Source organism: Urocitellus parryii, chromosome 12 (genome assembly GCF_045843805.1).
Source record: "Urocitellus parryii isolate mUroPar1 chromosome 12, mUroPar1.hap1, whole genome shotgun sequence".
In the NCBI taxonomy this organism is placed as follows: domain Eukaryota; kingdom Metazoa; phylum Chordata; class Mammalia; order Rodentia; family Sciuridae; genus Urocitellus; species Urocitellus parryii.
Window position 1 is genome coordinate 87,497,790 of NC_135542.1, and position 15,114 is coordinate 87,512,903.

The window sequence follows — 15,114 nt, forward strand, 5'->3', positions numbered from 1 at the left end:
ACAAAATACATGTATAAAAATGTAAATTTGGTGTCAACATATCTTGTATACAGAGATATGATAAATTGTGGTATAAAGGTGTATTAAGAATTGTAATGCAAATAATAATAATAATAATAAAGCTCATGTAAAATAAATAAAAATTTTTAAAAAATAAAAAATGTAAAAAAATGAAAAAATTAATCTTTTATTCTTATGTCTGTTATAAGGAACAATAATACAAGCGTGGCTACAATGATAACTGGCATGGCCTCACCAGAGAGTAAGGTTTTGGCCCAACTCAGTGCACTTGACACGTTTGAAAGAGTCAGTCTGAGCTCTCTGCTCATCAGAACAACCATTGCAGTATCTCAATGGGCATGTTCAGGGAATCCTTGTTTTTACTTAATAATGGCATTATCAAAAGCATAAGAGTAATGATACTGGCAGCTCTATCACAGCATATCATTGCAATTGTTCTATTTTATTATTTTTGATTTCTTACCATGACTAATTTATTAATTAAACTGTATCATAGGCATGTATGTCTAGGAAAAAAATAACATTGTATATAGGGCTTGGGACTATCTGAAGTTTCAGGTGTCCACTTGGAGGTCTTGAACATATTTTTTGAGGATAAAGGAAGACTGTGGTATATTATATGGTAACAACAATTTTCATTTTCTTTATATTTCTTTAAAAATTCTACAAAGATCATGGAATTCTTTTCTAGTATAAATAACAATGAAAGGAATGTTCAAAATGTTCTGTCACCTCAGAGTAGAGTCCAGTCCTTCTGCAGTTGTCTCAGGCTCTGGCCATCTCCCACAGTAGCCATTCATCATTCCTGACACTTCCCTAAATGGGCTCCATGTTTTAACAGCTATCTGTCATTTTGTTGTCTACAGAGTTCTCTTCCTGATTCCCCACCTTGCTTCTTCCTTTTTTTTTTTTTTTTTTAGAGAGAGAGTGAGAGAGATAGAGAGAGAAAATTTTTTAATATTTATTTTTCAGTTTTGGGCGGACACAACATCTTTGTTTGTATGTGGTGCTGAGGATCGAACCCGGGCTGCAAGCATGCCAGGCGAGCGCGCTATCGCTTGAGCCACATCCCCAGCCCCCCTCACTTTGCTTCTTGATGATTCTCTCAAGGATCACATTTCCTGGGAAGCCACCCCTGACCATCCAAGCAGAGCTGCCCATTTCCTGCTCCTACCCTATGCATGCACCACTTTTGAACCTTGCACAGTACACCATTACATCTACACTTCTCTCTCATGAGTCATTTGAGGATGAGGCCAGATTCCCAACCATCCTTGTTTACTCAGCATCCAGCGGAGTCCTGGATAGATGTTTATGGAGGGAGCAAATGAATGAATGAATGAGTCTGTCTGACTGAGTTCTAGGCTTACTGGGCTGCAGGAGATCTGAACTCAGGCACCCCATGAGTCCCTGAGTGCAATGGTCTCCAAACCCAGCCCACCCCCTTCTCCCTGCCCTCAACATTGATTATCACTCTTCTTGTGTGTGTCCTGTCTCTGTGACTGGAATCTCTGCCCCTCCAGTGACCAGAGTCAGGATCATGGTATCTCTCTCTCTCTCTCTTTCTCTCTCTCTTTTCATAATAATTCCTCAGGGATTAGCAATTCTGTCATGTAAATGCTGCTTGTGTATTTTCCCTTTTTTCTGTGCCCACTGCTGCTGACCCCTCTCACACACACAGTCAGGTATCTCCCATACTGTCCTAACCCTTACCCTGCTAAAAGTCTTCATTAATCTCCAGTTCCCTGCAGGTAAAGTCAAACTCTTTACCAAAGCGCACTGGGCCTTGTGTGATGCCATCCCGACCAGCCCCAGCCTATGTTTCCAACTCCATCTCTCCTCCCTCTTATTCCATTCGTCCTTCTTAGGAGCAATCCAAAAAGTTCTTTCTTGCCTCTGTGCCTCCTGTATGCTGTTTGCTGTGTCTGGAATTCTTGTCTCCCTACCTCATTTAGCAAACCCCCCCCCCCCCCGCCCCAGGATTGAACCAGAGGCACTTATCCCCACCCTTTAAAACAATTTTTTTTTTTTTTAAATTTTGAGACAGGGTCTCTCTAAGTTGCTCAGGGTCTTGCTAAATTGCTTAGGCTGGCTTCCTTCCTCAGCCTCCCAAACTGCTGGGATTACAGGCATGTGCCACCATACCCAACAAACCTTACTTTGAAATCCACTTCTTCCCAGAAGCCTCTCCTCCTTCTCCTAGTCCCAATATGCTCCTTTCCATATTGCCTCCGTAGCTCCCTACACTTCTTCCAATACAACAGCACTTCTCATGCTATATTTAATAGTTAACTTAATTGTTCTTCTCCTTCAACAAACTGTTAGCTGCACATGGGAGTGTGAGGGAAAGAGGGATGAAGGAGGGAGGCAGAAACCAGTTCTGCTTATTTGTGAACTTTTCTCCAATATCCAGCAAATATTTAATGCTTAATAAATGGTTAGCATTAATATGCAAATAAATGGACGAATTTTGCTTTTGTTATTGTGGATGTTAATTTCAACTTTAGGACCAGATATCTCTTCCTTCCAGGAAAGTCAGAACAGGGGAGCAGTAAGAGGACAGATAGCAGCCTTCTACCCCCACCCAGGGAGCTGACACCCCAAGGCGGCTCTGTTGGGGAAAGGCTGCGTACCGGGCCTTTCCAAGGCCACTTTTCCTGCTTGCCTTTCCGAGTATGCGCGATGCACAACTAACTTCCCCCATGGGTCATGAGTTTTTCCAAGACTCACAGGACGCCACTCTAAAGAGTAAAGGAAGTTCCCTGTGTGTTTGTAAATGCCACCTTCAGAATATTTTCAGAGTTCTTAAGTTAAAGATCCCAGGACGGCAACTTTGGTTGATGTCAAGTTCCCCATGAGATGCTATTGGGCTAGGGCTCAGCTCGCTACCTCCTTTCCCCCACTCAGTTAGGTCAGGAGAAAGAACACTGGTGTTTGAGTCAGGCAGGCAGTAGAGCAAGATTGGAGGCTTCAAAGTCCTTGACTGGCAGAGTTAAGGTCAGAAGAATCTAGCACTGCTGGGGAGCTGAGGGCAGCTGGGTATACTGAGTTGGTGAGATGGATCGAAGCCTTGATCTGCAAGCATTCCTGCCCTTCCTTTCTCCCCCTCTGCCTGCCCCTTAGCACTTGTGCACACTTCCTGCCTTGGTGACTTTGAACTTGGCCATGTGACCCGTGTTGGCTAATGGAATGCAAGTAGACAGGATGGAAGCAGAGGCTTGAAATACACTTGAGTGGTTCTTCAGTCTCATGTTTCTTTCATTTCCAATGGAAGAATATGCCCCAGGTCACCACGGCTCCTTCAGCCTGGTCTCTAGATATGTTTTCAACAAGTTTAGCTTGAGATCGCTATTAGAGAGCAAAGCAGAGATTTAGAGTTCAGAGGGTGATCTGGGCTGGAAAATTACAAGCAGTGATTGTAGATACATGGTGTCTAAAGTCTTACGATAGACCAGCTCACTTAGGTGTGAGTAGGGATGGAAAAGAAGTCCACTGAATGAATCTTGGTTTCTACCAGTATTTAGAAATCAGGGAATCAGCAAGGACTCAGGAGAGCAGCCAGAGGGCAGGCAGATAATCAGGCCAGTCATAGCTTCCAGAAGCCACATGGAAAGAGAGCTCAGATCTGAAGAAAGTGGTCAACACTACTGACAGGTCAGCAAGATGAGGATGGAGAACTGACCTCAGAGATTAGTGACAGAAAAGTCACCAGTGTCTTTGATGAGAAGATATACTGCAGAGTATTGGGACAACTACATCAACAGGGAGAATTAGAAGAAAGTAAAAGGAAAGACATTTGCAAATGTTGACAACTCTTACCAAAGCTTTGCTCAGAAATGAAGGAGAGAAATGGGGCTACAGTCAAAGAAGTGGCATTAAGAGATTCTTGAAAAGATGGGATAAAATGAATAAGTTGAATACTGATGGGAAAGATCCAGGAAAGAGAGGAACATGAGGGTGCAGTAGGGCTGGGGAAGCCATCGGAGAGGGTTTATCCACTGCAGCAGGTTGAGCACACAGGCTCACATGTGGGTAGGTAGGTGGATTGGTGGGGGGAACTTGTAGGCGTTCATGTCCAGTTGCACCAGTTTTCTTAATGAGACAGGAAGCCAGATCATCAACAGAGTAAGCATGTGGGAGGTGAAGAAGAAAGTATGAGAGTCACCCAGGGGACTGAAGAATGAATATGGGCCAAGAATGCATAACTCATCTGCTGGGCAGCAGTGATCATTCTGAGTGCTTTGTACCTGCTCTCTAACAGCCCTAGGAAGCAGGTTTTATTATTTGCTTCATTTGCAAATGAGAAAATTGAACCACAGAGTGGTCAAGAACTGGTTCCAAAGTCACACAGCTAGGAACTTGATAAAGCTAAGACTTGAACATAGGCAGTCTGGTTCCAGGGCCCAAATGCCTAACCACTATTGGTTAGGCTGACCCAGTTAAATACATGAAAGCCTGTCACAGAACTAAATAGAATAAGGATAGAAACAATGTTTGTGGTATAACCACTGTGTGTCAAGGTCTGTATTAGACGTCTTTGCAAAATTTTTATACAGCTATAGCTACCTCATTTTTTTTTCTAATGACAGTGAGGTTCAGAAAGATTCAATTGCTTGTTAGAAGTTGTAGAGCTAGAAAGTAGAAAAACTGAGTTTTGAATCCATGTTGGTCTGATTCTGAAACACACCCCCTGGATTCAATGCCAAATAATTGAGGAATATTTGAGGGGGTCTACCTGCTGAAATTGACTTACTGACTCAATATACCAAACCCTTCCTACATCTGGCTGGTAGAAATCTTTACCCTGTGCAGGCAGAGAGCTGATTATATGATCCTTACACAAGAAGGATTTTAAAGAAGGTAACTTTGGCAGAATGCTGGCTGTCTACAGGCTACCTGGGGATGCTTGATCCTTTAGGTGAGGAGAACACAGTAGAAGAATATGGTGAAGGATCTTGGGATTTTGCTTTTCCTTTCAGTAAAACTGTAGCCTTATGTCACAGATGCTTTCGTTCCAGCTTGACAAGCATTTCCCCAAAGGATTTTCTCAAGAAAGTGTGCTCCTCCTGCATCCTCCACACTGAGCAGCACCCACTTCCTCAAATGCAAGGAAGCAGACAGTTAAAAAAAAAAAAAGCTGAGAGGAGCGGTTGTTTATTACAACTTTGCCTCAGTGAGGCCTGAGATTCTTTCGAACAGGATCTCTGCTCCCCACAGCTCAGAGCCAAGTGTCACCTGGGATATTTCCGCTAAAACTGAAAGAAGGAAAGCAGGTATCAGTCCCTGGAAGACTGTGGGTGGGGGACGAGGGGAGTTTGGGTGCCATCCCCAACTGACAGATGGATGGACCTTGCATCTGAGAGAAAGGAGGAGACACGTTGCAGATCAACTTCAAACCTAACCCCGGCTTGCGAAACGAACATTAAGGGGGGAAAAGACAAGGCAGAGGACGAGATCGAAAAGTCCAGAAGGGCACCAACTGGGACAGACTGGCTGCTTCACCAGTTACTCACCCAAACCGAAAGCAAAATGTCCCTCAAGCTGCCAAGGAACTGGGATTTCAACCTGAAAATGGAGGCTGCAAAAATAGGTATGGCCCACGTGTCTTTTCATTGCCGCTGTGGTTCTTGTACTTGAACCCCCCCCCCTATTTGCATGTTGGTTTGCCGGGAGCCAAGTCGACTTAAACATGGATCTTGCAGCAAATTTGAGATTGGGGCAGGAAATTTGCATTCAAATTAATACGCTGACACCAAGTTCCACCAAAATGTGGGGCGGGAGGGAGAGTCCTTTTTCTTCTGGAAATCGTGGAGAAATGGAGCTCCTTGGTGTATGAGATTGGGGTTCTTTGGTTGGTGGTAGGCTCCAGATCACACACAAACTGAATTTTTCTCTGTATATCACGGAAGAGCCATTTCCCTCTGGTTTGAAAACTCATCCACATTTTGAATGGCTTTTAGCAGGAGTCGGAAGGCTACAGTCTTCTGAAAGCCTCCATCAGTGAGTAAGCTCAACAGTATCCTGTTTTGTAAGCCCCCCCCGGGGGGGGGGCACTGTGGGGCTACCTGTAGCAAAAAGTAGACAGAGAGGACAAGACAGAGACATTTGAAGGTCTCTAAAGGAACAGAATGGAAGGGAACTCAGAAAAGTGTTTTTAATTAGTTATCTTAAGGGATAATTCTAAGATAATCCGACCTTTAGTTCACACCTTTCCCTCTAGCGATGATGATACATTAATCTTCATCTTTTATTTGTTATCATGATAGTCTTTATGTAAATGTATTATATGATTAAACTGATCACAGTAATTCAGGGTAGCATTTAGTGATGCCTTTATATCTATACACATATTCCAAATAGTGAGATAACGTCCTTAATATTGGACATAGAGAAATGTTAAGGTGTTTGTAACAGCTTGTAAGTCTTGCTTGGAGCAAGTTTAAGGTTAGTAGCATGCAGTTGGCATGCTACTAAAATAAGTGTTCTATTGAAAAGTCACTAGTGGGGAGTGACTGAAAAAGGGTTCGAAAGAAAACTGAGTACTCAGAGAAACCACTTGTCTTGGAAATTAGGGAGGACTGGTGCTCCCTAATCAAGTGGGCATCATCTTCTGCTGAAGTCATTTCAGAGAATAGGAATAGGTACTGTTTGTATCTCTTACATAAGCAAGAGCTCTTTTTCCTGTTGAAGTAAATATACTTGGCCAATGCTCACTCTATGTCATAAAAATTCATTTTCAAGGTAGAACTCCAATAGCTCTGTTCCTTTGGAAATGTCCTGCTTCTCCTTACATAAGGTCATTCTGCTCTCTCACTATCTGTGTTTGAGCAGGTATTGGGGTTTTACTCTCCCTCCGTTTAAAAATGGAAAACTTGAGAAAATTCCTAGGTAAGTGATCCCCCCCCCCAGGAATATAGAAAATTACCACATTAGATTCTCAAGCCTAGGATTAGTCTGTGTGGATTTCATGATTTCTACCAGCATTTCTTAAAGTGGGGTTCCATGGATACCCTTCTTCTCAGTCATCTCAAGTGTTGGCTAACAATTATAAACTCCTGGGCCCCCATCCTGATGCATGAAGTCAGAATCTCTGCAGAGAGGCTCAGGAGTTGGCATTTTAACAAGAACTCATCAGATGATGAACTGCTGCAGGTGCGGTGGTTCAAGTATACTAGCCTTGGAGAGTTATCATTCAGTTAGTCCAGGTACTAGGTACTCTGCTATCTGGTCACACAAGAAATATTTGTTGACTGAATAAAGTTGGACTACCAGATGATATTACTTAGTATTTTGTTTTAATGAAAAAAGTAATGATAATGAAATTTAGAGGAGCCTTTAACATTATCCATGGCGTCAACAAGTTTGTTGCCCCGAGGGACTGGACTACTGTGCAACTGCATTTCACCAATGTGGTGGTATTAACTAGAATCCAGATCATGAGCTGAATTCTCAGAAAGAAGAGAGTCTCTGACTCAATTACAGACCCTGGGCTCCTCTTCAGCATCCTGTGTCCAGGTGCAACAGTAGGAACTAGCTTAATAGTTAAAGAAGCCACCTCCATTAGGAGGACCTGTGGAATTGGGAGTCATGTCAGGGAAGCCAATGATCTTTCATTTTTCCAGTCTGGGTCATAAGGAGTAGATCAGGGTTTCTCAGCCTGGTCACTGTTGACATTTTTGGCTGGGTAATTCATTGTGGTAGGGGCTGTCCTATGCACTATAAGATATTTAGCAGTGTCCCTGGCCTCTGCCCACTAGGTGGTAGCACCTCTCTTTCATCAACCATTGTGTCAACTGGAAAATGTCTCTAGACATTGTTAAATATATCCTGAGGCATGGAGTGGGGGTGATAGTGTCCCTAGAGGATCACAAAAAGGGGTGATCATAAGGTCACTTGAAATTGGAACCCACAAATCACCTCATGATACACTCTCTAGCTTGATTTTTAGGAAGTTTTTTTATTAAAATACGACTTCAGGAGGATAGACAGTAGCTCAGAAAGACCACCAGGATGGACACATGCTGGGGAAGTAACAAGACACTGACCCACCGTGTTGCCCAAGAAAGGGCCCTGTCTTCTCTTGAGTTTCCAGTTCCCCTTAACCCTGAGTGCTGATCCAGGGCCGGAGTGAAAGCAAAAGTGTCTGAGAGTGGGGGAGACTCTGTGCTGCACTCCATCTCAGAGAGCTGAAGACCCTTGGATGGCAGGATGGCCCTAGAGACCACCATGATGAATGTTGGTGCAGTTATGAGAGCACATGACACTGGTCATCTTGCAGCTGACCTATGGATCCTGATGGGAAACAGGGGTTGAAAGGAAGAGGGAGATGCAGAACCAACCATCTTGACTTGAGGGCCTAGGAGCACATGTTTCTTCCTTTGATCCTTTACTATTTTCAATTTTAGTCCAGAAATTAGAACCAAATTAGAACCTTCCACTGTGTTCACTCGGTTACTCAGATACACATTTGTGTCTTTCCAGCGGAATTGTCATCCCTGGAAAGTAGGATCTGGCACATTTAGTGTCTTGCAATGTAGATGCCACATTGAAAGGATATCAACCATCCAAGGAAAGTCCCCTCTGCTTTGTGGTTTGGGAGTTTTTAGTTGAAAGATTACTGGGTGAATCTCAAGGCCACCCCTACTGAACTATTGCAAACACATCTTATTTTTTTTTTCTCAGATTCCCTAAGCCAAAATAGGAGAAAATGGAGCCAAGTAGGTAGATGATCCTAAGATACACAATGAAAGTGACTATGGAGGTGGTTGTGTTTAACTTTTTCCTCCTGAAATTTATTATTGAAAAAAAGAAAAGCTATTCAAAAACAGAAATTTATTCATTGTAGTCTCTAAGTAATGGAGTGAATAAAACCAATAATGGGTCCCCCCCGAAACACTTGATTTTCCATTTTCTATAAGCCTAATCATTATTTATTTGACATAGTTTCTATTTTTGCCCTTCAAAACATCAGAGTGAGGGGCTGGGGATGTGGCTCAAGCGGTAGCACACTCGCCTGGCATGCGTGCGGCCCGGGTTCGATCCTCAGCACCACATACAAACAAAGATGTTGTGTCTGCCGAAAACTAAATATATATATAAAATTCTCTCTCTCTCTAAAAAAAACATCAGAGTGAAGGTAATAAAAATATTTGGAACTAAAAAATATCATAATTCACTCAATTTATAAAACCGTAAGACTTTATGTAATAGAGATTATTATTCTTGATAAAAGAAGTCAGATTTGAAAGTATAGTTTTAGATAGATTCATATATAAATACATAGAGATAGATTTGAATATATAAAGAAGTCTTGGGAAATATTTAAAAATAGGCAAATAACATGAATAGGCATTTCACAGAATAGAAAATAACACTTGGCCAATAAAAATGAAAAGATACTTAATATCAATAACCAGGGAATGCACATTAAAAGCAAAATTACATACTTGTTCTCACCCACCAAATTGACTGCTCATACAAATGTTGTCCCCCGGGTGGAGCAGCAGGATCTCTCAAGGCTGAGGATACAACCATATTTAAAAACAGTTTGGCACGGCTCAGTAAAACCCACGATGCACAAATCCTACAAAGTAGCATTTTTCTCCTGAGGCTATTCCCTAGAGAAGCTCTGTGCATGGGAACCACAATAAATGTGAAGATATTTTATAGCAATATTGCATGTAATAATGGAGACAGGAAAACACTCCAATGCTCATCAATAATAGGAGGGGCTGGGGACATAGCTTAGTGGTAGAGCACTTACCTTGCATGTGTAAGCCCTGGGTTCAAATCCCCAGTACTGCAACACACACGTGCGCGCACACACACATACACATACACACATGCACACAAAATGGGAAAGTGACTGTAGCATCTTTTTAAGATGGAATACTGCACAAAAGCAAAGTGCAATTAATTGTAGCTATGCACTTGTATGAAATTGAATAGCAAAATCTTAATACTAGGCAAAAAAGGAAGTCATGGAAGAATAGAATGGAATTCTGTTTACCTCCTTATCTTCAGTAACACATGAGAGTTTATATTACCTTATGCCAAATAAACAAAGAAACTCACATGTAAGTAAACACTCAAAAAATCTATAACGATTTATACCCTTTGTTAATAGTAGTGAGCTATAGGTAAAAATTTTATGGGTGAGATATACTCATCCACATATTTTTTTACTTTACAAGTTCTTTCCAGGTTTTCTATAACAAACAAGTATGAGCTGCATTATTAAAAATACCCAAAGCTGAAGCATGTTGCCCATGGCTCATCCAGGCTCATACTGGCCTGCGTTGTTACAGAGGGCACATACCCTGTGGAAATCCAGCAGCCAGTTCCAAAGCTCTGGTCTAGCTGAAGAGGTTCCACTAAGAGAGGGCCATACATGTTTTTTTTTTTTTTTTTTTTTCTAGACTTTCTGGACTCCTAGTTTTATGAGACAAGGCCTTTTTCAATGAGTTACATGGTTCCACAGAGACCAGGTCAGTCTGCTTGAGCATATTTTGTGCCTTACCTGAACACTGAAATGCTGGTTACTCAGCTGAGAATCCTAAAATTATGCAGTCTGGGATGAGCTGATCTTGTACACTTGGGTAGTTCAGTTTTGGTGAAAGAATTCTTTATGATTCATTATCAAACTCAACATGAGCTAATCCAGACCAGCCTGGATTCTGGACCTGGTGGAATGTGTTTGATATGGCTGATGTCACTGCGTTTCCTGGTTCACTCCCAGGCCCTGATGGTTAAAGATCCCCTCACATGAAGGCTCCTTAATAAGAGCACGCCTTCCTTAAACAAAGAACATGGACACAAAAGTGCTTTTTTTCCAGTGCCCACACCTGCTTTTTGCAGAGGTTACACCATTCTTCTTCTTTTTAAAAATTTATTTATTTACTTTAGTTGTAGTTGGACACAATGCCTTTATTTTATTTACTTTTATGTGGTGCTGAGGATCAAACCCAGTGCCTCGCACATGCTAGGCAAGCGCTCTACCGCTGAGCCACAACCCCAGCTGATGAGCTGATCTTGCACACTTGGGAGCTCAGTTTTTTATTGTTTGTTTGAGTAAAAATGTCTATCCCTGTGTTATTGACTTACCTTTAGTTATAAATTAAATTCTTTTCACGAGAGACATGCTTCTTGCTATCCAGGCTGAGAACCTTCTGGTTACCTGGGAAAAAGTGGTGGGTTTCATCTCTGGGCCTCCTGTAGCAGAATGAGGAGCAGCCTGAGTGGTGGAGGATAGACAAAACTTGTTTTATATTCACTTTTGCACAAAGTCCTGCCTGCAGACACAAGCATGGTTGGCTTATGACTCTCTCTGTTAGATTGGGAGCCAAGAGTACTTGGATGGTTAGAATCAAGAGCTCAGGGGCTCTTGATACGTGTGTCTCTGACCCTGGTGTGGGTATGCATATCCATAAGCTACAGGAGCAGTGGTACTGTGTTCCTCTGTCTCATAAATCTAAGTGTATAAAGCACTTTCACGCATGCCATGGGGAAGCTCAATGGAGACTCCCCACAACTGGAGGGTAGTCCTTGAGTAAGGAGTGCTCACTTTGTGGGTGTCAGAAAAATCCTGGCACTGATGGAGAGAATGAGGTTGGTGATGATGGTCCTTTCAACCTCAAGGCAACTTGAAAGAAAATAATCTCACAGGAGACAGCATCATGGTTGAATATTTAGGGAAGCTGAGATAGAAGATGTGGGAGGGATGGTGTAAAGAGCAATAGAGACCAAATGGTGCCCTGCGAGAGTGGGGAGCCATGGGGACAGCCACAGAGAAGAATGGGAGATTTGGAGGGATGCCATCACACTGGATGACATGGGAAATTTTCAGAATCCCCATAAAGAACTAAGATATGAAAGTTACAAAGAGAGAAAAAGAATTTACTTGCCTCAGCCTTTACTCATTACCCTTTTTTCTTGGAAAAAACTTCCTTAAAAAACTAAAAACTGCTTTCCAGAAAAACAATGGTAGCCATAATTTAGGCCGCAGTGTCAAGATTGTCCTGCTCACCACACCTGCAGAGCTCACAAGTTAAGTGGAGGCACAGATGAGGAAATTATCCCGGATAGTAAGGAAAGTCCTGTGATGAGAACCCCTCTGGGAGCCACTGGGTGGCGCCAGTGAGCGGGAAAATCTGGTCCCACCACAGCTCTCCCCAGTGCCACCAGTCCTTTAAGATACAGACCAGCATATTCTTCAGTGAGTCCCAGACTGATTTTTCTGTGCATAGTCTTTATCACCCAGTTGCCACACACGCTTTGGTCACACTGAGCACATCCTGTCTATCGGAAGTCCCTAAGTTTGCTAACCACTGGAAAGAGTATAATAATACTCTTCCAAACCACTGACACAGTGATGTCTGCAGCTTAGGAGACAATGGACTGCCTCTGGGGTGAGATCCGTGAATGCTTTTGAACTTGCATCATACAAGTTGAGCCTACCAACTAACTGACGTTTATTTTTTTAATCAAAATCATTTGTTCTTCGTAAAATATGTAACACCACCATTCTATGCCTCATGGGAGAGAATAACCTCAAATTGCCTGAAAAAAAAAATGGTGGCATCATTGTCTAAGGGCTGAATCATCCTTTCGCTATTCTTGATAGGAGTGGCAGAAGCCAGGAGGGCTTGTGGTGTAGAACAGGGAGGAACGGTTTACCAGCTTGGGCCCGGATCACCAATTGAAAGCGAATGTGGGACAAATCGCGTAACTTCTACAATTAAGGTTAATAACACGTCTGGTGAGAGGAAGAAAAGATTTCATGCACATAAGGCATATGAGGTGCTCAGCAAGCATCTGCTTCTTTTCTTTATAGACAATCTCATTTCCAGCCTCGGATCATACCTGCAGCTGTGCGTGGACACATGTGCTTGGACACACTTAGTGGCCTCACAGGAGAGAGCTCCCTGGGTTGTGTTTTAATGTCACACCTTCAGTTTTTATCTTTACTGAAAGTCATGATTTCATGAAAGTTGCTCCTAATTGTGTTGGAAAAAAATGAAAACCAGGACTGGATCATGCCAGGAACTCCTATGCATAACTCTATGGGAGAAAGTTATTTGAGAATTCAGAGCCCAGAAAAAAAAAAACTTCACCTCCTCTGAGGGATCTGCTGGGCTTCCTCTTGTCTGACAAGGCAGTGCAACTCACTGGCTCTCCATCTTTATCATGACTGCTGGGAAGCTGAGCTAAATTTGAAGCTTAGGCACAGTGACTTCCACCCATTTGATTTATATACTTACTGTCTTTGTCTTTTTCTCATTGAAAATTATTTTCTCTGTGAATATGAAAACCCCATTGTCTCTTTTAAGAATAGGGTATTTGTATGCAATATATCAACAAACAACTCCTCAGACATCCTGCAGGGAGATTTCATATTTAGTAGAAACTGAGTGTTATGATTTTTCTAAGAAGGGTTTGAACAACATCAAAATGCTGAGGGTCATTGACTTTAGTTCAAAAAAGAAAACCCAATTCTATGATCACTCCTATTCTTTCTTTGGAGTTACATAAAATTGTGGTGTTTTCAGTACATCCAGGGCAGTCACTTCATTCATTCATTCATTCATTTATAAAACATTGATTTGCTCACCTCTATGTAATGGGCAATTTTTAAGGAGCATTCTCCTGCTGTGTCACTCAGGTTGAGCGTCCTCCCTCACGCACACCTTTCTAGAGAAAGTCTTTCTCAACTTTGCTACTATCACACACTCTGCATAAGCTGTGAGATCTCTATCACCAGGACTGTGACCAACTCAGGTGATAGCTGCTTCACTCTCACCCCCCCCCCCATGCCACTCATCTGTCCCCAGTGGGCACACAGCCTGGATGAGGCTGGGATACTGTACTGCTGGCATCTGGCCCATGGCCAGATGTGTGCTTCCTTGTTGGTTTGGAGTTTCAGAGTGAAAGAGGAAGCTCTACAGCATAGAGTTCCTGAGTCTGATGTAGAATGCTTTTCATATTTTAAAGTAGTTTCATAATGTTTCCTAAAAGGAATTTGCTGCCCAAGACTAACATAACTATAATGGAAGATGCCAGCAACAGTACAGCGGTTGGGAAGCTGGCTTTGGAGTCAGGTTGTCCAAGTTTGAATCCCAGGATCATAATCGCTAGCTATGTGACCTTGGCCTTCAGCTTCTTCCACTGTTAAATGGGCGCAATCATAGTGCTAACCCATACAGTTAGGGTGCAGATTGAAGGAGACAATTTATGTCAAACTCTTGGCGTAACAGCTCGTATATAGCAAGTACCCATAAACATCAGCTGTCATTATGGCCACCATCACGGGCATAACTACAATTAGGTCTGACATCAATCAACCCCTTAGGATCAAGTCATTGGTGAAAGCCAAAGCCAACTGGGATAGGATTTTTTGTTTGTTTTGGTTCTTTCTTTCTTCTTTCCTCTTGATCAAGTTGAGTTTTTCATTCTTTTCTTTAGACATATGATGTTTATAACATTGGCCTACTTTCCTGCCCAATTTCCATCCCTGACCCACAAACATAGCTGGTCTGTAGTTGACAGGTTGTATTTTGTTTCTTACTCTTTATTCCTTCAAATTCCACACATTCAGTTTTTCCTTAATTCATGTGAATCTGATCAATTGTGTTGGCTTTCTTCTCTTTTTGTTTTGTGGGCTTATTGTTGCCAGTTCTTTCCCAAATCAGCAAGATGTCTGAGTTGTGATTTTTCTAAAAGTAGAGTGATAGCCCCAGGTGAGTTTCCTGAAGCACCACTGTCCCTGTGCTGCTGTGACAGGTGTTATGTCCTCATTTCCTTTCATCAGGTGGGAAAACAGTTGTGCACTGCCTGGAAGACCCTGCTCCATGAGTTAGGAGCCACCTCCTCCAGAGCTGTTACGGTCTCCTAGTGTCACATATACTTGTGGCCACTGAAGAGAGGTTGAAAATTACTAGTTTGGGTCTCCTTAAGGCTCTGTGGTTAGCTATTTGTGATCACTTACATGTGGATTAGAGGAACAGCACAATGTTTTTTTTTTTTTTCTACTTGCTCTAAGAATCCTGCACCTGGCTTGCTCTTCATGTTCAGATTGTTATTTTTAAATATAATTGT

The 15,114-nt window shown here is 42.3% G+C and overlaps 1 protein-coding gene across 1 annotated transcript in view; it reads left to right on the top strand.

Moving 5' to 3' along the window:
• Positions 1–5,544: 5,544 nt before the first annotated feature.
• The window catches only part of Arhgap25 (Rho GTPase activating protein 25), an 81,375-nt gene continuing 71,805 nt past the window's right edge, over positions 5,545–15,114 (top strand). Inside the window, exon 1 of the mRNA XM_026387243.2 lies at positions 5,545–5,611. Coding sequence (XP_026243028.2) covers positions 5,551–5,611 — 61 coding nt within the window. The 5' untranslated portion in view covers positions 5,545–5,550. The remainder of the gene's footprint in view (positions 5,612–15,114) is intronic.